Consider the following 27,959-nt stretch of genomic DNA (forward strand, 5'->3'; position numbering starts at 1 on the left):
GTTTAATAAGGAAATGCTGTAGTACAATCATAAGTACACCATTGATGTGTGATGTAAATTTGGTGGTGATATTCTGTCTATAAATGGAAGTTATTGAATTTTTTCGTTCACGTTAACATGCCCCCATCAGAACTGTCAGAGCTGGCTTTCAGGTGCCTGTGCCACGCAACCCGCGCGTTGGCTGCGATGCTTCCCAAAGAAGAAGTTATGTCGACTGACGCAAGAGTAGCTAGTAGTATCTGGGTCCAAGTTGTTTTTCCCGTGTGGGTCTGTTGCGCAGAGAAATGTGTCCCAGTATTAATGTGTGTCTGTCCCAACATGCATTTCACTGGTGGTGACACGTGATCAGCGGGGAGATGTTTTTTATTGTAACGCAAATTAATTAAATTAAGATGAATGTTACTTTATTGTATGCTGGTACACCATATCTGCTACCTTCAGGAAGGAGATAACATTTTCTTCGTGGCATGTTTGTTGTATGTAATATCTGACCATATGTAACGGTCAGATATCGCTATCACTGCTACGAATTATTTATATCACGGGTTGTGAATGATCTCCTCTTAGGATACGATTGATAAAGGGAATGTAATGAAAATAGCCTAAATAAGCAAGCAGAAAACAGTCAGAAACAAAACTCACGTTAACCTTTTATCTCAAGTCAAATGAAGGAATCGACAGTATTTGTATAAATGCATGGTAGGGAAATGTTTTCATGGCTAGGACTGTAAAATGTACACTTATTAGCCCACAGACCCCCATTTGAAAAGTATGAAAGACCCCAGTTTGACATGCAGCATAGAAAGTATGGACTGTCGCACAGGTATTCCCAAATGTACAGTGTGGGTAATGTGATGTAATAGATCATATTATTGATATATGTATTTTGAGGAAGAATTGCTTTAATATAGACTTGTTCACTGGAAATGGAAAAACAGTACATCATAGTCATATATAGAACTGAAAGTGTCAAACAGTCATTGTCATGTTAGTAGTGTAGTAATTGCATTTATGTATGTATATACCGGTAGTTTCATGGGCAAATGTGGTTATTATGTATGTGGCTTGGCCCAGTGAAAGAGGAAATGTTCAGCAGTTCAGTTTGATGGTCAATGTGTTAATATTTCTTTGTATACAACATTGTTCATGTCGGTACGTTTGGTGTTGTCCTCCTCATTGATTAGCAAGATTCGGAGTTGCTGGGGGTTGCCAACTCTGCTTGCTGCCACATAGAGTTGTCCATGTGAAAAGAAGTCTTTCACAGAGTATACACCCACTCGTGACAGTGACTGACCTTGTGACTTGTTAACAGTCATGGCAAAGCAAGGGCGTACAGGAAACTGTTTGCGGGTGAGTGTGAAGGGGAACATATTCTCAGACGGTGAGAAAGGTATCCTAGGGATGAGTAGCTGGGCGCCGGCATGGACCCCAGTTACCAGCTCTGCTAGGAGAAGATGTGGGCGGACTTGCTTCAGGATGTAGCGTGAGCCATTGCAATGGCCATGTACTGTGTCAAAGTTTCGCAGTAGCATTATGATCATGCCGACCTTCAGTGACAGGCGATGTGGTGGCATGCCTGATGGACAAAGTGTGTTGAGGAATTCCACTGGGTACTGATGGTTGTCATGTTGTTCCACAGAATCCACACTGTGGAAGATGTGCTCCTGACCTGGGAATTTGTGGGCAATGTATTGATTGACTGTGTCCACTTCTGCATTGGTTGGGCAGAGGATTGCTCTCTCACAAAGCCACTGATGGTCGGTCATATTGTGTGCAAGGTTGTGAAATACCCAGTCGACCATTTCGTGCAGAGTTGATCCTGGCATGAGAAAGCGATCCATTATTGTGACTGTAAATTCTCCCTTATCCTGAATAGTGGGGATGTTCCCCTCGCCCAGATCAAGCAGAAACTGGTGGAACAAAGTGTCATCTTCCATGCTCCCTGCTGTTGCATGTGTTATGCGCATGTTGTTGGTGAGTTTCATGGTTTGAACATGGTTCCAGAGAGGGGAACTCTTCAGGCATCGTGAAATTATCTGAGGTCGTGTGCCATGGGGAACGACTGGTAGGATCTGGCGCCAGTCTCCACTGAAGATGGTGGTAATACCTGAGAGTGTAATAACAAAGTTGCTGCATTATAGACAATTATTATGGAAGTGATACTATATTGTGTTTCTTTTGTAGTTGTGTTTGTCTTGTAATGAAGATTGGCTGGCAAAGGTGTTGGCAGCTGTTATTGTTGTACATAAAAAGGCCACAATATAGTCATTCATGCCGTCAGAATGTACAGTAATAAAGTGTATACGTTTGAATGAAGTCTTACCTCCAAATGGTGAGTTAGGACAGTCCCTGAGTTTCCGGAATGTGCGGTCGGCAGCTTCAACAGCACGGCGATCCATCATGGACACCTCATCAATGACGAAGAGAGAGCACCGACGGATGAGCTCTGCTGTACTGGACGTAGTACCGATAGCACACATTGACTCCTCTGTGAGTACAATGGGACACTTGGTGCGGCTGTGAAAGGTGGTTCCTTTTGGAAGTAATGTTGCAGCAATTCCACTTGAGGCTGTTGCAAGGGCTACTTTTCCATCTGCACGCACAGATTTAAGGATGAAGGTAAGTGTGAAGGTCTTTCCAGTACCCCCACTTGCATCAAGTGCAATAAGCTTGCCACGGTTGTTCTGAACACTTTCCAGGACACAATCTGCAACTGCTCTCTGTTTGTCATTTAGAAGGTGTTGTGTTGCATCAATGTAACGCTGCAGCTCAGGAACATTGTGTTGTGTCTCATGTCGGATGTCATGGGGTTCGGTTTGTCGAATGAGATCACGATTTGGCTGAGGGAGATTGAAGTTGATAGTGAGGTCATATCCATATCGTTCAAGATGCTGCTGAATCTCCAAAAGTACCTGGTTGAGTATGTTGTCATTTGGTTCGGTAAGGCCTGCAGCATGTGTGAGGTCTTCTGAAATGGAATGGTTGTGTCTTTGCCAGAATTGAATGTGGTCTTTCCTTAGTACAAATATGAGTATGTGTGCGAAGATCTCACGTAGCTTAGGGCCAAATGCAACCAATGCTGCTTCTTCCATAACCATGTCTACTTCATGGTCATCCTCACAGATGCCTCGTGCAATGCAGGCAGCAGCGTATGTGTCATGCACAACTCCATTAACAGAGCGAAGGTCGTTGTAGCAGGTTGGACCTTGAACACGGTAGAGCAACATCCGCATGAAGTACAGGTCAGTGTTGTGAGGAGTAAAGGCAAGTACAGGAATGCGCCCAATTGTGTCAGCCAGTTGGTCTTGGTTATGACCACCACTCCTTCTCTGTTTCCTGCGCTTGAACGTCTTGTTGGTGAAGGAGAAATGCTTGAAGACGTCTGGGTAAGTGATGTGTCTCTTATCAGGATTATCTTGCATTGCTGTGAAGTAGGCTGTGAGAGTTGTATGCGGTGGTCCGGAATCAATGAGGGCCTGGGCATCTTCGTCATTGTTGAAGGTGATGAGTTGCTCTCCTTCCAAATGGATTGCCAATTGTTCAACAGGTGGATATTTCTTTTGGATAGGGAAGTCATAAATCCTCCAGAAAGCTTCAGAGGCAGTGATGTAGCGTGCCACCTCATATTGTGTGATTTCATCATAGCGATCAACACTGACCATGCATACGTCGGGACCTTTGTCAATGTATTTGTAGAGATACTTGACTGCAGTGACAGAGCACACGACCTCAACATTGATATGAGCCTCATATCTGAGAGATAGGTATGGGTTAAATGGAACAACCCACTGGTTGGTGATGAGGAATTGTATGCCACCCCTGCCAGTCTTCAAAAACGAACAGCCTGGTGCTCCATGTGTTTCTTCTCGACGCCTATATAAAGGGTAGGAGCTCTCAGACATGGCTGTGTCTGTCCTGTATTCTTTTGGGAATCCTTTTGTGCACTTGCCCTTGTCCATACAGGAAGAAGTCATGTTCAGTGCACCACATGGTCCATGTATCATGTTATTGGCGATCACACGATGCAGTGTAGGGTTAGTGGTGGCATCGGGGATTTCTGCGGATACAATGCGGTCAATGTCAGCAGGGACGCGAGGCTTGTCAGCAGGAAGCAGCGTGAACAGTGCATGTGCATGTGGGAGTCCGCGTTTTTGTGTTTCTTTGACTGTGACATATGCATCTACACGACCAAAGATTTGTTGGTTATATACGTCGTTGATCATCGCGTTCCACTTCATGTGGAAGACCCGTGCAATGATGTCAGGGCGGTCGTGAGGCTGTTGGCCTGGCAGAAGTGACTGGGTTATTTCCTTCCATTTTGGATTACAGGTCATAGTGATGAATAAATCCGGTTTTCCTTTTTCACGAACGATAGCCATTGCGTCTTGGAACTGGTGTGTATACCAACGTGGTGATCCGTAGAGAGTAGAGGGTAGTATTGTGATCCTTCCTGGAAGGATGGCTTCATCAGATGCAATGGCATCTTGTACACATTTGTACTTTTCTGCTTTGAGTGTCTTCTGATTTTTGCGCATGAATTTTAGTCTCTGGCCCTCAATTTTCACTTGCTGATCACATACAAACTGTTGGCTCAGTTTCCCTGTAAGAAAAATAGTAAATGTAAGACAATGTCATGTTGTAAATGCAGGGCTTAGGGTGGAGGCAAATGCAAAATATGTGGAATGAGGGTATGTGAATGGAGGTATTGTACTGCGTAGTTGTAAGTGTGGAATTAGGTACATTACATATATGTGTTATGTGAAGTACCTGCACGGAGGAACAAATTGAAGTGAGTTGCTGGGTCACGTAGTTGAAGATGGTAGCGATAGAAGTCTGTGGCAGTGATCCCCTGTCGACCACCAGGTAGTCGTTGATTGAGTGCGAGATGATAGCCATAGTTGCCTTCAGGGTAGAGCAGTACATAACTGAGGGGATCATAGAGTGGGTGAAGAGGGTGGATCCGCTTTGGCCCACCACTCCGAAGTTGTATCTGTACGTCGATGGGTCCAAACTGTTGGTTTTCTGTAGCTCCTGGAACAATGACAGCAATGTCTGTGCCACTTGGGAGGTTGACTGTACCTGTGTGGAGAGGGGGGAGGGTGTTGTGAAAATTGTCTCTGGAATGAGTATAGTAGCTGTAGTAATGTCTGTGAAAGGTTGTATTTGCGATATTGTGATCAAGGATGTGTAGTGTCATGTGGAGTGGTGTAGCGAATGTGAAAGTGTTGTGAGTTACAAACCTGGGTGGATGTTCCGTGGAGCGTTGGCACTGAGGTTGATGTACATCTCTGTAGCAGGATCTTTAGCAGCAAGTTCTGCAGCTGTTTTAAACTGTTGTATGAGAGGGTTACAGTTGTGCAATGCCCCCTGTGCTTGTTCCAGTAGGTGTTCGTCGAGGTTTTGGTTCGAATGGTGTGCTCTGCGGTTGCGTAGTTCATGTTGTGGATCATGCACATAGATTTGTGCAAAACAGGGTATAGCAGAATCGGATTCAGGAAGTAGAGGGCCAATTGTATGATACATCTTGCCTTGAATACGCAGGGTTGGGTTGAAGCCAGGTTCTGGTTGGGGTTGTGTCATTCCAATGGAGGCCATAGCCAGAGCGTTGTTGTACCTTCTGGCATCTCGCACAAACTGTGGGTTTAGAAATAATTCTCTGATGGTCTGTGGAGGTTTGGGAGGGATTGAACCTGGTTTGGGGCTGTCAGGGTCGTAACGGAGATCGACACGACCATTGGAACAGCAGAATCCTGGTCTCTCCTCTTTCCAACAATATGCGCCACATGCTGAGCACTTGGAGCATTCGAAAAGGCTGACTGTGCCGAGTGTGTGTGTGGCATCATACAGAGTCTCATCAAAGTATTGCATGTCATCAGGACATGCTGTGCGACGTCCTTGTTGCGTTGTTTGAGCCAACCTCTGAGAGTACAGTGCTGCGCGTGCAGTAGCGTGTGCAGTAGTGTCAACACGCTGCCGGTGGTCATGTTGGGCAGGTGTTTCAGCTGCGCGGGCAGTAGCTTGTGCAGTAGTAGCAGCACGTCGACGGCGCTCATGTTGGGCAGGTGTTTCAGCTGCGCGGGCAGTAGCTTGTGCAGTAGTAGCAGCACGTTGACGGCGCTCATGTTGGCCAGGTGTTTCAGCTGCGCGGGCAGTAGCTTGTGCAGTAGTAGCAGCACGTCGACGGCGCTCATGTTGGGCAGGTGTTTCAGCTGCGCAGGCAGTAGCTTGTGCAGTAGTAGCAGCACGTCGACGGCGCTCATGTTGGGCAGGTGTTTCAGCTGCGCGGGCAGTAGCTTGTGCAGTATTAGCAGCACGTAGACGGCGCTCATGTTGGTCAGGTGTTTCAGCTGCGCGGGCAGTAGCTTGTGCAGTAGTAGCAGCACGTCGACGGCGCTCATGTTGGGCAGGTGTTTCAGCTGCGCGGGCAGTAGCTTGTGCAGTAGTAGCAGCACGTCGACGGCGCTCATGTTGGTCAGGTGTTTCAGCTGCGCGAGCAGTAGCTCTTGAAGTAGCTTCAGCATGTAGACGGCGGTGACGTTCGGCAGGTGTTTCTGCTGTGCGAGCTTGTTGTTGTGCGTTTGTCCTAGCACGCCTTTGCGTGTCAAGTGAAACAGTGTTTGGGGTTGTTGTGGGGTTCATTTTTTTCTTTTTCTTTTTTGTGCTGAACTTGGTTTTCCGCTTTGGTCTAGTTTGTGTATTTGGGGCACGGGGAGGAGCAGTAGCACTGGTGGTGGATGGGTTAGGGTCGCCTTTGAAGTCAGCAGGTTCTGAAATGTGTAGCATTCATGAGTTATTAATAGTGATGGAGAGAGTTGTGTGCATGATGACATATTTTATGGTTATGTTGTGAATGAGTTTAGTAGCAAAAATGCAGTACAGGGGATAAGAGGAGTAGTTACCTGTGGCCAGAGGCCTTTCCAATGAGGGGAAGTGTGTCGTTGTGTGGTGACTGTCCGCATGGTGCTGACCTGAGAAGGTAGGGATGAAATGTAAATATTGTGTTATGAGAAGTAATGAGAACATGTCATCTGTGGAAGGAAGGTAATGTGATACATGTAGTACGGTATATACAATTTGACTGGGAGAAGGAGAGTAGTTTCTGGGCAATGTGTGGGCAATGACACACACAAACACACACACAAACACACACACACACACAGCAGGGGAGTGGGGGAGGTGTGACACTGGTACACACACACACACACACACACACACACTATCTCGATCTTCCGTTACATTTCAATGTGCTGATAGTTGCACATGCAGTCACACACACACACACACACACACACACATACAGCAGGGGAGTGGGGGAGGTGTGACACTGGTACACACACACACACACACACACACACACACACACACACACACACACTATCTCGATCTTCCCTTACATTTCAATTTGCTGATAGTTGCACATGCAGTCACACACATTGGCAATACATCACATAGATAGAAGTAGTCATCATCACATGTGTAAGCTAAGAACGTAACAGTGGTGCCTTGCTATGCCTTGAACTGAAGTCTATTTGCATATCAATTGTTCCACCCTCCACAGGCAGGAAGTCAATCTATGGCTGAGAAGACAGTGATTCCAAATTCTTTTGAGTGATATTTGATCTGATATTATCTTTAGGGTCTTAAAATAGACCACCTGGGGGTTTTGACCTTCCTGCTTAGCAGATAAGTGACACTATGCATTTTACGACACACACACACACACACACACACACAGGGACAAAGGTGAGTCCCACTTCAGCGACGTTTAACATATTTTGCCATTTTTATAAATTGCAGCATTTAACTCCAATTTCATTTTATATGGTTATACTGTGGTTATATTCATGTAGAAAACGAAGAAGAAATTATTATTATAACTAAAGGTAGCAAAATAAATTAAAATAAAATAAATAAATAAACATTCATACTACATATTATTTTGGCTATATGAAATCTATAATAATTCTGCCAGTTTTAACTGTTAATAAAGGAGGTAGGCTGTGAACAGCAGCACACATCATCATCATTAGCAGATGATGATGTTAGATTTAGAAAATAGGGTTGCTAGTATTTTCTGTTGCCCTGCAGTTGGCTTTGGCACTTCTTTTTCGGGGGGGGGGTGGGGGGGCGGCATGTTAATCTGTGATGGCACCGGTCCACAACACACAACATACAACAGTGTCGGCGTTTGTTACACAATGTGTTTCCCATTAAATCGGGTATACTCCGTTTATGCTCAACAATGTTCCCGTCTTTCTGTCGGAGGCTGCAGCGCCGTGTAGAGGAGAGAGTTGCGACAACCCCGTTCACTGTTTATTCACGGAGCTTCATGGGTCACTGAACGGTATGTTGTCGTCACTCTCTCTCTCTAAACGGCTCTGGTCTACAGGCTGCGCTCGCAGCGCAGCGCTCCGCTCACTACTCAGCGCTCTCTCTGAGCAAGATGGTGGCGCCCGTCAGACTATGTTGTTACAAATAGTACAAAGATTCTTACGTGGATTTTATCGCACACACACACACACGGGGTGGAGATTTTGTCATGCCTGCGGTCCTGAGTGGAATACGCTTTGCAGTTAATGTACACGGGTTGTTGTCGTCACTCTCTCTCTCTAAACGGCTCTGGTCTACAGGCTGCGCTCGCAGCGCTCCGCTCACTACTCAGCGCTCTCTCTGAGCAAGATGGTGGCGCCCGTCAGACTGTGTTATTGTTAATAGTACAAAGATTCTTACGTGGATTTTATCGCACACACACACACGGGGGGTGGGGATTTTGTCATGCCTGCGGTCCTGAGTGGAATACGCTTTGCAGTTAATGTACACGGGTAGTGCGTGCGTGAAGTAAATTGTGAGGTAACTTGTTCGATACACAGGCATGCAAGCAAAGAAGCAACATGAGACGGAATGCTTACCTGTTGCGTTAGTGGTGGACTGGTTGTTGTTGGTACGGGCAGGAGCGCGAGTGAGACACTGACGCTTTGCATTGCAGCTTCCAGAAAGTGAAAGTGATGGTCGTTTTGTTCGTGGCATGTTGTTTGATGTATGTAGTAATTGTGTCGAATCGATGCGTAGGCTACTGTTACTAAGGTGGAGTGTTCGCCTCAACCCTCATTCGCCTGTCCATGCAAAGGACAGTAGCCAGATGGGGAGGGGCCTGAGGTGGTGTGTGTGGAGCAGATCAACACACACACACACACGCGGCGCCAAATTGTATAGGGCACTCTTTGTTGTGTTGCGGCGGTAGCTAGAGGAAGCATGCCAGTGGGGTAACGGTGAGAACGGTGGCCTGTGATGCAGGTGTCGCTAAGGGGCGGAGGTGTGTGAGGGTGCGAGGTTAATTCACTAATAAATTAATTAATAATCATTAATGTGTCAAATCGAAAAAAGGGCTCCGTCACGCCCTCCATATTCATATGGTCAATGCCTGTGTGAAAAGTGGGAGCGATTGGTGCAGGCAATGAGGAGATAATGAGGAGATAAAATGCGGTCGGACACACACACACTCACAGTCACACACACTCAGACATTCGGTGAATTATAGTTTGATGTAGGCCTATAGGCCTATACCTGATGTTTGAAGGCTTATTAGGCTTACTCAAGTAAATACTCAAGTAGGCCTATTAAATAATACAAATTACACAGTAGAGACATTTTGAAAAAATATTTTTTTAAGAATGTGGTATCCTACTATAAATGGGAGTACAGTGCCCGGTATCGAGCCTCTGGTCAGGCTCCTAATCAGCTCACCTCACCTCACCTGTGCAATTTCTAGCCTCTTCCTCAGCCAATTTATTACAAAATGGGAGCCGACGGGCACATGTAGTGGAGTCACACGGGGGGTGTGTGTGTGTGTGTGTGTGTGTGTGCACATGTGGTTTTGTTTACCTTGTAAAAGACCTTTAAGTGTTTTAATTGGGTCTGCACGTGTGTCTGTCTGTCTGTCCGTCAGGGCACATGGGGTTAATGAGGAGAGAGAGAGAGAGAGAGAGAGAGAGCGTGATCTTTGACCTCTCCGCCAGGCAGCTAAACACCTGTTTGACTTCTTAAAGCCACACCCCGTATAGTCCCCAACTGAACTGGGGGGCTTATAGGCATTATAGCACCAGAAGGCTCTGTGTACACATGTAGAAATGCTGAATGTTGTTTTAAGTGCAAGAGAGTATATTACCAGTGGAACCAAATGGACCCATTTGTATACCATTATAGTTATATAGAGACGTCCACGTGCATTGAGTTGCTCACCCATGCAGTGCATGAGGCGATTTCACCCCTTAAAGCCGTAGCCAGACCTACCAGACAGGCGCGGACGTTTGCTTACCAGCACTCCATTTGCCTCCACACATCCACGGACTATACATATAAGTACTCTGCCTTAGGTCGACTCGAGGCTTATTATCCATGTCTTCACTTATTGTAAAGTTAATATAAAGCGCATTATTCAGGCACCTTTCAGCCACCTCTTTTGGCCATTTGGACCATATACATATAAACGTAGACGCCCTTCATCATTCTACAGGCCACAGGTTTCTGCGTTACACCTTTATTTGTTTATTTATTTTAGAGGGACGCTAGCCCCTCACAGGTTTAATGTTTGTTTTAGTTCAATGTTTGTTTTAAAAACGCCATTGACAATGATTTACATCATCTTGTCCCTAACACAAACATTAAATCCCATTAACAATACAGAGAATTTAATGTTTGTTTTGAAACCGTTTGTTTTACATATCATCATTACATCACCTAATCATAGCATGATAAGAGCGCCCCTCACTTCACACGGGTGTGGTTTTTGAATGTTATATTTCCATGGTGCTAGCGCGAGACTGGGGCAGGCCGGTCGAACTTCTGCTTTCATGAATGCGAGAAGAGCTTATTCACTGACATTATGGTGTTGCTGTAGTTTGCCCCAATCAAACCAAGACTCATTTCAACTGTTTTCTATCCCCACAAATAACCAATTTTGAACAATCAGGCTTTCATATCTGCTTTAATGGAAATTGCTCTGCAGGAACAGCTCAACTGATTTAGTCCTCATCGTGATGTCATCAATGTCACCCTACTTTGAATAGCCTAATTGACCATTTGCAGACAGCGGCCATGTTTCCATCAGAGTTTGGAAGCACTCGTTTTCAGTAAAGCAATGTCCTGCTGCCTCTTGCATTATGTGCTAATTCAAAACAGGTGCATGGTCTCGCAGTCTCGCAATCGAGAAAGGCCGTCATAGGCAGACCTGTATCCCGAGAGAAGACAGACTATGCACCCACTGCACACTAAATGAAGTGGAAACCGAGCTACACTTCCTAACCATCTGTCCATTGTACCAAGACATCAGAGACACATACTTCCCACAGATTACAACCACACACAGAGATTTTGAAAACATGACCAATGACAAAAAACTCCCATATCTGCTGGGCGAAGTACAACAATGTGCAAACACAGCAGCAAGATTTGTGAGTTGCTGTGATAGGAGAAGGATATCAAATGGAACACAACCATCCTAAAGACTGATCATTGTGTATATTCCTGCACTATACCTGCATTGAGTGATCTTGGTACATATAATTTGATCTATTGAAGATTCTGACCTTCAAATGTACATCATTTTTGTTTTGATTGTATTGCTGTATTGTTCTTTCTGCTTTGGCAATGTAAACGTATGTTTTCTCATGCCAATAAAGCCCTTTGAATTGAATTGAATTGCATGGTACACAGGGCAAGTTGTGTGATATCCAGCGAGCACTTCCAAACTCCAGCACTTAGAAAAATAATCACCTGCAAGAACACAAAGTAGCTCATAACATGTCTACAGTGGATTTTTATGAAACAAACACTTAGATAGAAAGTGAACAATTCAAGCTTTCCGTACAGCTGCAATGTTGGTGAGTTTGATGTTGTTTAATACAATCAGATAGGACTTTTCTGTTTGGATGAATGGGCTGCCATTGGACGTTGCACCTAGATAGCACCTTGCCATTAACTTATGGTAAGATGGCCGTGGTCTGCATATGGATAATTCCTCCTCTTCTTCAGTCTTCAGTTCCAAACTTTGTTTACAATGTCCGCCATTGTTGATTTTCCAAGCTGGCATGGAATGGAAACAAGCCTGGTTTTATCTTCATCAGTATTATAATGACTCAAATATTAAATAATCTGCATATCAGCACCCCCAACACCTCAGGACATTGTGGTGTTGCAGCTAAAACTGCTTTCAAAGTCCAGAAAGAAATGACAAGGACTAGTTATATCAGAGTGGTGATTGAGGCTCAAACCATTAGAAATAATGCTACATAACAATGGTATATAATGCTAGAGCTATGAGGTTATATCTTCCCTTCTTCTCTGGAGTCCTGCCTCAGGGCAGACCAGAGGTAGAAAGCTGTCGTTCCCTGGTGTCATCGCTAGAGACACACGCTTCAGTAGGCAGGAACTGGGGTTGGTAATGAAGGACCGGGAAGTCTGGCGTAGCATTGTGGAATCCATGATCTCGACCGCGGTCGAAAAATGATGATGATTAGAAATACGTTTGAGGGACATAGACAATATATTAAATATTAAAAACAGTTTTAAAATGCATGTTATTTCTGCTTTAAAATGAGTATAAAAGTGTAATATTACTAAAACATTATGGAAAACGTATGTGTAACCGTCCCAAGAAACCAGCCGTTCAGTTTTGCACTGCAGTGCAATGGCTGGAAATGAAGACTTTGCAAAAGCATATATGAGTACCACAGACGAAAAACAGTCTAAGTCCAAATTTAATTCTGACCCCTCCACGAAAAGGCCTCGTTGTCCTGAACCCTTATCTATCATTTATACATTATGGATCAATAGTGTGGACTGTTTTTCGTCATAGTTAAAGTCATATAATTATTAACGATTGTATGTGATTTCACTGTTTATTTATTATTTATTGTCTTCATTATTAAGGGGGGTGGGGGCTCTATTGAATTGAGGACTCATACATAGTAGGAGAGAGGACTCATTTCTGTTTATTACAGAGACAGGGAGACCCCTGTTACTGTGGTGACATTTTACTTGATACAATATATATATATGTGTGTGTGTAATGTATTACTATACACAGCAAACTTTTAATTTAAATAGGTTCAACTGTGAAAATATCAGAAAAGGTTATTGGAGTAGACGACACAATATATTCAATTCTAAGGGCGTCTGTGGCCCCAGAGGTAGTAGAGCAGGTCGTCCAGTGATCCCTGGGTCGGCGGTTCGAATCACGCCATGACTTGCTAGCTGGGTGTTCACATGTCAAAGTGTCCTTTGGCAAGTCACTGAACACCACATTGGCTCCAATGAGTCAGTCGGTTTTAGCTTGCCACCATTGGGGTGTGAATGTGGGAAGTGAGGACGCTGGCGTCGACTGTTCACCGCTTCACCTCCCGATGTATGAATGAATGAACCATTGTAATGCGCTTTGAGCACTTGGAAAAGCACTACAAAAATGCAATTCATTATAATAAAGTCTTGCCTGATTTAAGAGCCGGCTGGGAGATTTAGAATATTTCACAATTTAGTCTTTGTGCAAATGAGGATACAGTAAAAGCATTGTGATGAGTGATATGGATCATACAGTGAAACACGAAGGAGTTCCCCACAAACCAATGACGTTTCACAACTAACTACTTTGGTCTGGGGGTAAAATTGTATGACACCCCCATCTGCTGGTGACACAGTAGAACAACACCATTAACTGTTTTATATTCACTGATGTGCATGGTCTGTCTGTCAACACATTATACTTTAATTAAACTGGCTGTTTTAGTCGACTATATATATATATATATATAAATACAATAACATTTTAATACTAGTCATTAAGCTACAGTATAGACTGAAGTAATTAAAGAGGGTCATGTTATTAACCTGCGGGCCGCATTAAGTGATTTTGGGGGCCTAATGTAGCCCCTAGGCCACCAGTTGCCCATGATATAGCTTATACATTTTCAGATAAAACGTATAATTATTTCGAGACGAGGGTATTGTACCTAGCGGTATTTAGGCCACGTATTTAATAGGGGTGTGCTGAAATATCGATATTGCGATAGATCAATACGTCCTCCCGCGATAAATAATCAATATTATTTAAATATCGATATCGAAAAAATTATAATAATTTGAAATAAAATAATGTTCATAATGAAGTGATGAACAACATGTTTAGAAAAGGAGGAAATTACAGCTAAAATAAAGCAAATCCCACTCTCACATTCTACAGCAACCAGAAGTACTGAAATGCAATGTGCCCCCCGCCTCCACTCGTCGTCCTCCTGTCACAAGTGAATCGCCTATAGCGCAGCCCTCTTCATAATAAATGCATACATGTAGGCTATACACAATGCACATTACACAAGTAACATAATTGCCATTTTTATTATAACATTCTTAGAAAAAAAAGGGAGAAAAGAAAGGAGAAAGAAAAGAATCACGGAAAATCACTGAGCCCGAGGCTCGGCCCGGCCCGACTAATTAACATAATTTTGGGGCCCGGCTTGGTATCTTGATGTCATCAAGATGTGATTCACAATGTTAGTTTTTTTTCATACTTTTTAATTATTTCTATGGTATATTAATGACATATTAAAATGTTGAATAATTATGGTATTACCTTTTAATAACAGTTCAACCACTATCTTATAATTCAGCTTTTCTAAACTAGCTGATCTACAAGCTCTGCAGATCTGATACTTTTGAAAGATTAAAAAAAATTTAAAACAACTTGGGACACATTAACATTTTTAACAACACAAATCGTCTCTCATGGGGGACCCTCACACAGAATACAGTTCAATTTGCGGGTCCTTGGCATGAAACTGTCTGAGAAACACTGAGCCCATAAGTAGATCAGAGTTTGCAGGTAGGCTGCATGGAGCTAGGTGGTGTCTAACGCTAGGACATGATGAGCTCTGTGCAGCCGAATGGATGTAGGGGGGCAACAATGACTGACAACTACATGGTTTAATTCACACAATCATTAAATTGAACCCTATTTTGGGTAAAACCAATCAAATCAAAATGGTGAACATTTAAAATGTATAGGCTATGCGCATGACATCAATACCCAGAGGTTATGCGGGAACGCCTACTGAGTGGCAAAAAAAAAAAAAACACTTAATGGCCTTGAGAGCCCATACAGTACATCCAAACAGAAAAGTCTTATGGGATTGCATTAAAGGTTTCATGACATTCATTTATTTAAAACAACCTGAACTTTGAACATTCAGTGGATTTTCTGTGGTCTTGGATTTTCTCTGTCTGCGAAGCCTTTTGAGCTGCAATGAAAACAGGCAAAACAGTGATATCTGCTGGCAAATCATGGGATTTGCAGGCTCTTACATCACACTCCACAGGGAAATGAGAGCACTTGTTTGAGCCAGAAAACCCCAGACCACAGAACATCTACTGAATGTTAAAAGTTCAGTTTCTTCGTGTGCAATTGAGCTAAGAAAACCTAAAAAAGGGAAGAAAAAGAAAAGTTACAAAAACTAAAATAATAATTGACATTGAACTCACATTGCCACTCGATTTGCCACTCACTTTATGCAAGCGCATACCCTCTATAAGCTCACATGTGAGCTGCTAGATCGGCCATTTAAAAAAATCTGAGTTTGGGTAGTACACTGGTGTGTCTTCAGGTCATCTGACCGACTGTAACTCGTGTCACATTGTTTGCATTTATTTTGTTTTTTCTCCAGTGTGGACATACTGGTGTGTCTTCAGTGGAGCCAATTGACTGAAACTCTTGTCACAATGTTCACAGTGGAAAGGTTTTTCTCCAGTGTGGACACGAAGGTGTCTCTTCAGAGTACCTGACTCACTGAAACTCTTGTTACAATGTTCACATTTGAAAGGTTTTTCTCCAGTGTGGACACGTTGGTGTGTCTTCAAATTACTTGAAGATATGAAACTCTTGTCACAAGATGCACACTGGAATGTTTTTCCCCCAGTGTGGACACTCTTGTGCATCTTGAGAAGATTTGCACTACTGAAACTCTCCTTACACAGTTCACACTGGAATGTTTTTTCCTTAGTGTGGACACACTTGTGCATCTTGAGAAGATATGACCTAATGAAACTCTTGTCACAATGTTCACAGTGGAAAGGTTTTTCTCCAGTGTGGACAAGAAGATGTCTCTTCAGAGTACCTGCCTCACTGAAACTCTTGTTACAATGTTCACATTTGAAAGGTTTTTCTCCAGTGTGGCCACGTTGGTGTGTCGTCAAATTACTTGAAGATTTGAAACTCTTGTCACAATATTCACACTGGAATGTTTTTCCCCCAGTGTGGACACTCTTGTGCATCTTGAGAAGATTTGCACTACTGAAACTCTCCTTACACAGTTGACACTGGAATGTTTTTTCCTTAGTGTGGACACTCTTGTGCATCTTGAGAAGATACGAACTACTGAAACTCTTGATACACAGTTCACACTGGAATGTTTTTTCCCCAGTGTGGCCACTCTTGTGCATCTTGAGAAGATATGAACTACCGAAACTCTTGATACACAGTTTGCACTGGAATTTTTTTACCCCAGTGTGGACACACTTGTGCATCTTGAGAAGATATGAACTACTGAAACTCTCCTTACACAGTTTACACTGGAATGGATTTTCTCCAGTGTGGAAACGCTTGTGTTTCCTGAGGTGATATGAACTACTGAAACTCTCCTTACACAGTTTACACTGGAAAGGTTTTTCTCCAGTGTGGACACGTTGGTGTATCTTGAAATAATTTGATCTACTGAAACTCTTGTCACAATGTTTACACTGGAAAGGTTTTTCTTCAGTCTCTTCCGAGTCACTGTCAGTGGTCTCCTCATCATCATAATTGTCTTCAGTGGTCTCCCCATCATTATCACTGTCTTCACTGGCCTCCCCACCATCTTCAGTGACTTCAGTGGCCTCCGCACCATCTTCAGTGACTTCAGTGGCCTCCGCACCATCTTCAGTGACTTCAGTGGCCTCCGTACCATCTTCAGTGGCCTCCGTACCATCTTCAGTGACTTCAGTGTCAGATTCAAGTTCAGCTTCAAAGCAGTGTGGGGAGTTGTACTCAACTTCACTGGCTAGGAACAAAACATAAGATGTTAGTAAACACTGGATTCCTAAAATGTAAATCTATTTTCTTCTATCTTCCTTTGCTTTGTACAAAAGCTTTTACCTACTGTACTAAGACTGACAAAACACTTACTAAATAAGCACAGGTTATTTAGTAAGGTTATTACAGGTGGTTTTGAAAACTCAAAACCAGGCTTCAAAGTTTTTGTAAGATTCTAGAAAGATACACATTTTAAAAAGTAACCCGAAATGATATATTTAGTTATATTACCCAACACAATAATTATGTTGACAGAACAAATATTAATTTTTAATCATGTTTTAGACTAAATTGTTTACTGTACCTCTGTGCGGTTTAAAGTGCTTTTAAGTATTCAATCCATAAATCAATTGTGAGCTAAGGAGTAGTCCAAGCCACATACAACTGTATTTGTCTGTATACAGTACACATATGTATGTCGGCTCCAAAGTAAGAGAATCATAGCATAATGACGTGGTCATAGTTTAAAATGTGAAATGTTTTTTTATGGCGTGGCTCTTTTTTAACATCTAATAGAATGTGGTACGAGGCATGGTCATGTTTCAGTTTTGTACAGATTATTAAATTGCAGACTGTAAAGGCTCATACGTAGTCTGGATTTTCGGTGGTTAGATGACCACTGAACTACAACATGAAGTCACGAGCCGCAAACCACCGCCACCGCTCCAGCCCTTCTCTGTTTTTACTCACCACCGCTCAACGTTATTTCAGCTCCGGTGGTCAGCTCACCACCGGAGCGGTGGTCACCTCACCACCGAAAATCCAGACTATGAATAGGCCTTAAGCTTTCAAGTTACTTGCCTTGCACTGAAATCTGTCCGACACCGACCGGCTAAAACTCGTCCTGTGAGAAACGTTCTGGGGTGAATAAACATACGGCTGTGCATGCAATGAAATATCGCGAGTTGGCTGGTGACTTCGATACACTGTATCGAACGTCAATTTCGATTCAAAGTTATATTTATAATGTTTTTAACAACTTAACAAAATAAAAACAGAACGGCTGATCGAGTCTACAGGGTCAGGAGGAGAAACTTGAACACAATACATTTTCATTTGGCATGAGTCACTGAAGCAGCCTCAATTCCACACCGTCTACCTCTGCAATGGATTATTGCTACTGCACCAATTTGAGACCACGTGTGGGAGGATCGTGGCAATGCATAACATTCTATGATTTTTCAAAGTTTAGTGGAAAACCTCTCTGGCAGCAGCAGTTTAAATTATGGGTGTTAATTCAGGGTGATCATGCCACCTCCGCTCCGCTAATCACCCAATCAGTGATTTATGTATCAACAATGACCACGGCATTAGTTATCCCTTGCTCAGCTGTTTGAATGACTTGACAAGTGCTTAGTAATATGTAAATATTGGCCGTGGTGGCTGGCGTAGCTGTCCGGGCACCTAGGCTGGTAATGTGGCAACGACCATTGCTGCATTTCAACCCCCTCCTCATCTCTAAACCCATCTCCTGTCAGTCCACTGTATACCTAATCAATAAAGTCAGAAAAAGGCCCCACAAATATCATAATATTTTCCTTCCATGTGAGAGTCCGGCCTCAAGAGACCCCATTAAAAATAATCTGTTTTCCTTTATTCAGGTATTTCTGGCTTTAATTGCTGGAGGTGCTTCTGTTTCATGATGTCAACTTAACTTTAGCTTGAGCTAAACCCCTTTATAGACGCTTTGGCCTATGGCCACTAAAATACTAGTTTTGTTTTTTTTGTGTATTGGGATATTTAACTAGAAAAAGTGCCCTTCTGGGCACAGGTCTCCACCAGGAGGATAGGAGTGTGTGTGATGCTTGGCAAAAATGTTTAGGAGTAATTTAAACATGCAGAGCCAGATCACTCATAGCATCTCTGAGGATAGAATTCTGGATGAGCAGGACATGTGCAGCATTTTGTACTGAAAACTTTGGAAGGCAATCTTAGCCAATCAGTGTAGAATCTGAGAAATCCAACAGACTCGTCTTGATCACATGACAACAGAGATCACGTGTACCGATTTGCGTGAGATTTGGATGAAATGCGACTAACATAAACAATGTGTTTTTTAGAGAAATGGTGGCACTATAACCGACAGATGTGGAGAGATGTTACAGATCGATGCAGTTATTGGTAAAAACAGGAATTGCCCTGTTATAGCGCCACCAGTGAGGCTGATTTGGAAAGTGGCATGTCGTCCTCCTCAGCCTAGTGGAAATGTGTGTGTATAATTTCACGGAAATGGCACACTGCGTTTGTGATTTGTGGCATTTTGTTCAAAACAAACCAATCATGTGAGCTTTGGAAGCCAATCTTAGCCAATCAGGATGGAAGATGGGAAATGGTGCAGATCCCTGTTGATCACATGACTATGGAGATAGTGTATACCGAATTGTGTGATGTATTGATAAAATGTGTACGAGTAATCTACAGAAATGTGATTTGCCTAAATTGGCCACATGGTGGCGCTATAACAGGCTGTTGAGGAATATTTGGGGCAGAGGTTCGTCATTGGCATCCAGGGAGTGTGTGTGCAAAGTTTGGCAAGGATCGGGCCAACTGTGCCGGAGATTAGCTGGTAACGGACGGACGGAAGGGGACACGCACACACGGACGGAGTGCAAAACATACTCTCTCCCCATGCCTTCGGCCTGGTGGAGACAATGATGGCTATGCATATTGATACATTGATTGATAGAATAAAATGTAAGGCTAACACAAAAGTCTTCTATTGTGGTCCCATAATATCCGGATAGGGGCCCGGTTTCCCAAAGGACACTTCTTACACCATGGTGTAAGAAGTGGTGTTGCACATGCTCAGTTGCTCCTCTACGCCGCACACAACAGCCTGTGAACATAGACATTCCGTGCATAGATGTGCCACGCAATGGTAGGCCTTAGGCCTGGTATGGTAGGCATCAGGTCTACCATTCTGAAATTTAATTTAATAATATTTGGACTTCTGGACAGCTGACATAAGAGTAAAGAGAGCCTACTGTCAGCTGTCCAGCAGTCCAAATATTATTAAATTAAATTTTAGAATGGTAGACCTGAGGCAGTGTTGTTTTTGGCAGGCATTTTTTAGATTTAGTCAGTCTTAGTCTTTTGGAAAAATGCTTAATTAGTCTTAGTCAGTCTTAGTCATTTGAAAAAATGCTTAATTAGTCTTAGTCAGTCTTAGTCATTTCTATCCTTGATAGTTTTAGTCGACGGAAACTCCTAAGGGTTTTAGTCAGTTTTAGTCATTTTAGTAAAAGGTTTTAGTCCAGTTTGTCAAAAAATAAAAAGTCTTTAAATAAAATGTCTATAGCGTACAGGTATTAATTAGAGCTGGGACTCGATTAAAAAAAATTAATCTAATGAATCAGAGGCTTTGTAGTTAATCTCGATTAATCACATTTTAATCGCATATCATTATTTGACCCAAGAACTGTGAGAGAGCCATTTTTTTAATGGATTTTGGTATACTAGTGAATCAATGAATAGTGAATACATAAGTTTAACATTGTTTTTGTAGTAATAATATCTCAAAATTAATTTATATACAGCTTTTCTGAGTACCCAAAAATGCTTTACAAGGGGGACATGAATCAAAAACAACTTTATTAAAGGAAAAACACTAAGTAAATAAAAATAAATAGCTGGGGAAAGTAATATTGAAGGTTTGGATGGTGGGGGCATGTCTCTGAGAGTTTTGGGGAATGCATCCTACAGGGTTTGGGGGGGGGGGGCTTCAATTGGTGCAGCAAATATGTGACATGACCATAAGAAAACACCTCTGTGTTTCTTCTGTGGACATACAGTAACAGCCATAGTAGATTTTACATTTTATTTGGCCATAACCGTTTAGTTAGAAACCATGTCATCTGGTCGGGTACTTGAACTGCTACTGGGAGTTGGAATAACGTTAGCTCTGATCCATAGTGTTAGAAGGAGGAAAGTAGGCTTTCACATCTTTTTTATGTTAAAAACGAGGGGCTGCCTGCACAGCTTCCGCGGGTGTGAGTGAGGGGAAAGGATCAAATTAAGTACCATAGAACTCATGAGTCCTAACTACACTATGGACCAGAGCTACTGTTGTTGATTGACGTTAGCTTCCAGGCTAGGCTCGGTGCAACATGTTTCGCATTGAGCCGACACTGGAGGCTTGACGAGGTGCGGTGATATGTGAATTCTTTATTGAATAATTGCACACAACTGTGCTGTAATCCACGCTATCATCGGATAGCCTTTTAAATCCTATTTCCAATCCACGGGGACAAGCAAAGTGATCATAGCGGTGCCGGCTTCCCCCAGTCTGGTGGTGGTCTGAAGAGGACACGCACACAGAGTCGAAATGGGACGGTGTGTGTGTGTGTGTGTGTGTGTGTGAGTGTGTGTGTGTGTGTGTGTGCATGCATGCAGATGGGCGTGACCAACTAGGAAAGGAGACTGGAGAGGAGGATAGCGGCGAGTGCAGTGACATTATTGGCGGAACATTTTCATGCATTTAAAACTTTGTTCGTCAAAATCCACTAACATTTTCGTGTAGCCTCGTCTTGTCAACAATAACACACACACGTCTCGTCATCGTCATCAAACAGAGCTACGGTATTTAGCTCGTCAGCGTCAGTCTTGTCCCGAAATATTTTAGGGTCGTTCGTTTTAGTCAGTCTTAGTCCTGGAAAAAGGGGCGTTGACGTCGTCATTTACGTTATCGTCAGTCCTGACGAAAACAACACTGACCTGAGGCCTACCATACCAGGCCTCAAGGCCTCAGGCACATCTATGCACGGAATGCCTATGTTCACAGGCTTCTCTGTGCGGCCTAGAGGAGCAACTGAGCATGTGCAACACCACTTCTTACACCATGGTGTAAGAGGTGTCCTTTGGGGAACCGGGCCAAGGTCATGTTATTTTTTTGCCAAAAGTATCGTATAGTGAGAACACATACTCATTTGTGGGTAGTCAAATTCCTCCTGTTGAATAAAAATGTCTTCAGTTTCCTGTTCAATATAAATGTCCCTGGCCGAGTCTGGAGAGTTCATCTTCACCTGCAGTCTGGACTCCACACACTGGCCTGAAATGAATCAAATGAATAAGGACTTTAATAACTGTAGACCTAGTGGAGATTAACAATATTTGCAGGAGGTTCACTTCCAGCTGAAACAGAGTGACTTGTAGTAGTTACTTGCGCAAGCAGAGCGCACAAGTAATAGTTTCGCCCGGCTCGTATGCACCGTCCAAAGCCAACCCGCCACTTTTGATGCGTATGCAAATAAAACAGCTAATTGTGCCCGATTTGCTGGGACCAGATTACATGGTGTGTATATGTATAACTAGCTCTCAATGATGACGTAAGAAATATGGACCCAATGCCAGAGTGTAATTGATCTTCGATTGTGACGTAATGACAATATGTTTTAGTGTTGGGAGGATTAAAGGTAATGCTCCTGTGTATACATGTATGTAATCTGGTCCCAGCAAATCAAGCACAATTTGCTGTTTATTTGCATACGCATCAAAAGTGGCGGGTTGGCTGGGACGGTTTTTGGCGCAAAGTAACCACAGTATACCGCTAATCAACTTACAAATTACATATATATATAGTATATGTATAACTAGCTCTCAATGATGACGTAAGAAATATGTGGATTAAAGGACCCAATGCCAGAGTGTAATTGGTTTTCGATGGTGACGTAATGACGATATGTTTTAGTGTTGGGAGGATTAAAGGTAATGCTCCTGTGTATACCTTTAATCCTCCTGTGTATACATGTATGTAATCTGGTCCCAGCAAATCAGGCACAATTTGCTGTTTTATTTTCATACGCATCAAAAGTGGCGGGTTGGCTGGCAAATAGTTACACCTAATAATTAGACATTTCAAACGTTCCTTCACAGAGATACTGAGATTTGACAGTTTACAGTGGTCGAAAGTACTTTGCTCTGCTTGCGCACTAGTTAAATATAGTTAGTAAATATTTGATTAAAGAAAATATGCCTTTTGTATTCTTTTGTATATCAGCAAAGTGTCGATTTTGATGTTAGACATTGAGGGAAATTAAGATTCTCCGATGTGGTGATGTTGTTTATCTTTCGCCAGAAACGGTAATATGTCAGCCGCAATGGGAGCAAAAATCACTATTTTCATCTGAACGCCGGACGGATTTGACAAAAAGACTGATTTTGGAGTATTTTTTCTGAGAAGACAGGCAGGAAAGAAATCATAATGAGTGGATTCGAATGGGGTGCGCACGCATTTCGCCTTGTGCCTGGATGGACATAGCAATCTCAGGGTTTACATGAAAAGTAATGCTACTTTTGCAATGTAGCCTAATTAACTGTGACAGTAACAGGATATGTCGCTCCAGAACCGGGCCTCATAGTCAGTTACAGTGGCATCGTTATTTTACTTGTATAGTGCAGTGAAAATAAGACATTGTGGCAGCCCTACAGAACAGAACATATTAAAGAAAGGAAGAGCACATCAAACATACTGAGGTGTGGGTGGTCTTCACGTTCCTCCTGGGACATATACATGTATTCAGGTTCTTCCTGGTCAATATAAATGTCTTCAGGTTCCTCCTGGTTAATATACATGTCTTCAGGTTCCTCCTGGTTAAAATAAATGTCTCCAGGTTCCTGGTTAATAGAAACGTCCCTGGCTGAGTCTGGAGAGTTCATCTTCACCTGCAGTCTGGACTCCACACAACGGTCTGAAATCAAGTGAATCAGGATGTTAATAAGTGGAGACCTAGTGGTGTTAGGCTCTGCAACAATCTTGAGATTATGGGATTCACACTGTATAGTATATAATATATTAATACAGACGGCACCGGGAGGAAACCCTGAGGCGAAATGGATATAGTGGCCGAATGTCATTGCAGCTCGAGCCAGCACTGGTCCGTTGACTATCATTGCACGTTCATGTTATTGGGGCATGACACGTGAACGCTATGTTGCATACGTGAACGTGTGCAAATGCCACAATGACAGTCAACGGCACAGCACGATCACAATTTGGCCCAATCCATCCCTGAATGCACTCCTACCCGAAAGGAAGAGTGAAATCGCCTCATGAGCTTTTGAGCAACTTAATGCAGGTGGATGGGAGGAGAAATCCGGTGCCTTCTCTATATACTCTAAGGCCCCTTTTACACCGGTTGGTTCCAAATGGGAACCAGTACAGTTCTTTTTTGGTTCTTAGTCCATGAGCCAGAGCTCCAAAATTGTAACATTAATTATGAATTGAGTGGGCAAAACCATACCTATATTAGATTATTAAACACCTTTATTTATCACCATGAAACTTCCCCAATTGACTACTTACACGAAGACAATGATTTATTGTATTACACATTTTTAAATATCAAATGAGGCAAATGAGCCAATGAGGAAAATATGCAAAATAATCAAAAAAATTAAAAAGCTACTACTGTGGAAGGGTTATCATGTATTAATTTACTTGTATTGATCCTATAAACAATGTAATATAGGTCTAGTTTTTTCCCACCAATTTTGGAGCTCTGGCTCATGGACTAAGAACCAAAAAGAACCGAACCGGTTCCCATTGGGAACCGGTTCGGTAGATAGTCCAAAGTCCAAAGTTCAGTGCAAGATAGCCCCTCTCGGAACCCCCTGGGTCAGCCCGAACCGAACCGGGCTGACCCGTAGGGTCCCTGTGCGTTACTGTGTTTTCGTATTGAAATGATAGAACGCGGACATAAATATCGTCGGATACGTCGTGTCTGCGCCGTTTTCTTTTCGTTTGAGGGCTTCTGAATGTGTGAACTATAAGTACCTATAAATACAGCTGCGAATTCTCCTGTGCCACGGAAGTCGTTAAGTATTTTTAATCTTTGTTTGACCGATTTGGAAGCTTTGATTCCTCTCTTCCTGCCTTGTTTATTGACATCCAATTGTACCGCCTCCCGCTTGGCTTGTGCCGGCTACGTTCCTGCCTCTGATCTGCTCTGTCATAGCTATAGCGCCACTAGCTAGCCAGATAGGCGGTACAATGAGGTGTCAATAAACAAGGAAGGAAAAGAAGAATCAAAGCGACCAAATCGGTCAAACAAAGACTAAAAATACTTAACGGGTGGCCACCTGCAAGACCTCAGAAAGGAGGACACTTTTGCGGGGCTCCCCCGACCCAAGATATTAATATTATTACTACTACTATTGCACCTGATTTTCACCACCATCATCTCCAGCATTATGTCCACAGAGAACATATATTTGCTAATTAAATTAACCTTTTTAAATTATAGGGTACCACAAAGGCCATTCATTTTATAATCAATTTATTTTATTTCATATTTAGATATGTTTTATGTTTAATCTCTTTCTTGTGGGTTGTTTTATGCAGTTTTATGGTCATCGGTGTGGGACATATAATGATGCCAGTAGCCTATATGTTCACAGTGCTTTAGCCTCCCTTTCTTTATGATGTTGAGTTCCTTGCGCCATTGCTCATTAAATGTAGTTTTTCATTTTGGCATATTTGGTTTATTTATCTCTGCATTAACTATACTAAAGTGATTGTGAGAGCACAACAAACAAACCGACCATCCCACTTTGCCAGGTTTTGGAAGAGAACCAAGCAACCATGTATATGAAAACAAGCCCAAAAGAAGCCTGACTAGGCTTAGTAGCCCATTATATAAAACAAGCCCAAAGTCGCTTATAATTAAGTGGACATGGCAACACTCCGAACGTCTCCACTCGCCTCTCTCTTTTTAAGACTTTGTGGGCGGCTCGCTGCGGAGCTGAGCAGCGCTGCGGCAGGCAGACGACGTAAATGACAGTTATGACACAAGCACTGTATATCACAAAAAAACGGACAATTATGTGTCCGGCCAGAGGTTGAGGTGGGAGGACGACAGGTGGGTCTAAAACCGGATTGTCCGGCGTGACACCGGGCGTCTGGCCACCCTACTTCCGCGGCACAGGAGAATTTGCAGCGGTATTTATAGGTACTTATAGTTCACACATTCAGAAGCCCTCAAACAGCGCAGACAGGACGTATCCATGGTATTTATGTTTATTTATGTCCGCGTACCAGGTGGCAGGGTAGAGGTGGAATAGGACCCCATTGCTACTGGGTCTCCAAAATGTCAGAAACTTCAGTACCACTGGGTTCTGACTTGTAGGGCTAAGTGCAAGACAAAGTCCATTTTCAGTACCCTTTTATATTCATCCAAGTGAACAAATCATGCTTAACTTAAGCGCACACACACACACACACACACACACACACACACACACACACACACTCTCTCTCTCTCTCCGTAAGAAAAGAGACATCCTTACAGCTCTACAATACATGATATAACTCTTTCTCTAATAATACATGCTAATAAAGCCTACTACTGTATGTAGCCTATCATATGCCTATACCCTATACTATAACCACTGCAATATTACAACACACTGATGTAACGTTAGGAACCTTACAATAATAATAGTGGCATCAAGATGAAACCAATCAATGTATTATGTAGCGGTAGCCTATATATTAGCACTGCTAGCCTGTGCTGCTGCTAGTATAGCTGTAGCTCTGGTCCACGATCGAGGGCTATGGAGTCATGGCCTAGCTCTGGTCCATATCCTTACTACTGCAGGGCAGAATCATAGAAGCAGTAAGGTCCATAGCCTCAACACCGGGGCTCCACCGGGCGCGTCAGCGTCAGGGAATGTTCCCTTTTTAATCAATGAAGGGTGGCTCCACTGCCCGCGTTGCGTTGCGTGACTGCATTGAAATTGCCCCGGTTCGTTTTTTGACGCACGCGACGGAGACGCAACGCGCCCGGCGGTGGAGCCCCGCCGTTACTCGTAGTAAAGGCTATGGACCAGAGCTAGTCATGGACCAGAGCTGCTGCAAGTAGCCTACAACTACTGGTTGTTTATGATCACATTTATAACAAGCAAGGAGAATGAGAGAAATACGATTCATGTTCCATCTTAAAAGATGAGTCAATAAAGACAAATGGATTAAACACATCCGTTCATCTTACCTGCTGTGTTTCAGTGGTTGAGCTGCTAACAAACAAACGTCCTCCTACTGTTTTGGAACGACACGTTTTAGTTGTCTTTGTATGTTAAAGTGTCAACAGTCAGACGCCGTGACGTTGTTTTAACAAACTTCGTATTCTTCTGTGGATGTTAGCAGCAGCTTCCCAACATACCAGGGTGTGCACATGCGCACTAGGCACTAGTGCTGGAGCGTACATACCATAAACTGTCAGTAGGGGGAGCCATGGTATAGCGTAATAGGCCTACTTAATATTTCCCTTTATTCTTACTCTATTCTCTTTCCATTCCCTCCTTTCTTCTGTAATTCCTGCATTACAGAAGTATGCATGGTTTTATTCACATTTTGAACAAATTATCAACGTGGAAATCCATATTAATTTAAATACTTGGGCATTAGCCTCAAGTCTTGAAGTTTTTGAGGTAAATTGACCATTTCACCTCCATTCAGACCATTGGCAGTGTGGTCTGACGTTTTGAAATTGTATTTATGAAATAAAGTGAAGTCTGTTCCAACTTGTGTGTTAGTGTGTGTGTAGCCGCAATTTGCAACTCTAGATTATTTTTACAATGGGCTGAATCTAGAGTTGCAACACCCTCCATTGACTCCCCACTCATCTTTTTTGATTTGCGATATGCTTGTCTTAAATGACGTTAAACTCACCAACATTGCAGCTGTAGTCCAAGTTTGAATTATCCTCTTTCAATCTGCCGAGCTTGTTTTTCATAAAAATCCCCCTTAAGCCCCATTCACATTGCAGAAGCTAGCTTCTGCTTTAGCTTCGTGGTACCATGTTATCTCTATGCAGAGCAGCTTTTGCGTTTTTATTTTCTCCCCAAAACT

At 42.9% G+C, this 27,959-nt stretch overlaps 2 protein-coding genes across 3 annotated transcripts in view; both read right to left on the reverse strand.

Moving 5' to 3' along the window:
- Nucleotides 1-921: 921 nt before the first annotated feature.
- Nucleotides 922-2,404, reverse strand: LOC310868023 (ATP-dependent DNA helicase PIF1-like). The gene is made up of 2 exons (XM_083778227.1): nucleotides 2,324-2,404; nucleotides 922-2,107 (listed from the first exon to the last, which is right to left on the reverse strand). The coding sequence occupies exons 1-2, from the start codon at nucleotides 2,400-2,402 to the stop codon at nucleotides 1,110-1,112; spliced, it is 1,077 nt and encodes a 358-aa protein (XP_083634353.1). The 5' UTR covers nucleotides 2,403-2,404; the 3' UTR covers nucleotides 922-1,109.
- Nucleotides 2,405-15,690: 13,286 nt separating this feature from the next.
- The window catches only part of LOC310867913 (uncharacterized protein), a gene marked incomplete at its 3' end in the record, with an annotated part of 28,503 nt that continues 16,234 nt past the window's right edge, over nucleotides 15,691-27,959 (reverse strand). Inside the window, exons 1-3 of one of the 2 annotated variants that reach the window (XM_083778083.1) lie at nucleotides 23,581-23,733; nucleotides 22,035-22,160; nucleotides 15,691-17,081 (exon numbers count right to left, since the gene is read on the reverse strand). In XM_083778083.1, the coding sequence (XP_083634209.1) occupies nucleotides 15,691-17,081; nucleotides 22,035-22,160; nucleotides 23,581-23,683 (1,620 nt within the window). In that variant the 5' untranslated portion in view covers nucleotides 23,684-23,733. Of the gene's footprint in view, nucleotides 17,082-22,034; nucleotides 22,161-23,580; nucleotides 23,734-27,959 lie in introns of those variants that run through there. The other variant, XM_083778082.1, reaches the window with a different exon arrangement.

The sequence above is a fragment of the Protomyctophum parallelum genome (genome assembly GCF_964188405.1).
Source record: "Protomyctophum parallelum genome assembly, chromosome: 12".
Taxonomy (NCBI): domain Eukaryota; kingdom Metazoa; phylum Chordata; class Actinopteri; order Myctophiformes; family Myctophidae; genus Protomyctophum; species Protomyctophum parallelum.

Coding starts and splice junctions, on each gene's coding strand:
- LOC310868023 (XM_083778227.1), bottom strand. CDS start 2,402: ATGATGGATCGCCGTGCTGTTGAAGCTGCCGACCGCACATTCCGGAAA. Junction 2,108..2,323: donor TCCTAACTCACCATTTGGAG/GTAAGACTTCAT, acceptor TTACACTCTCAG/GTATTACCACCATCTTCAGT.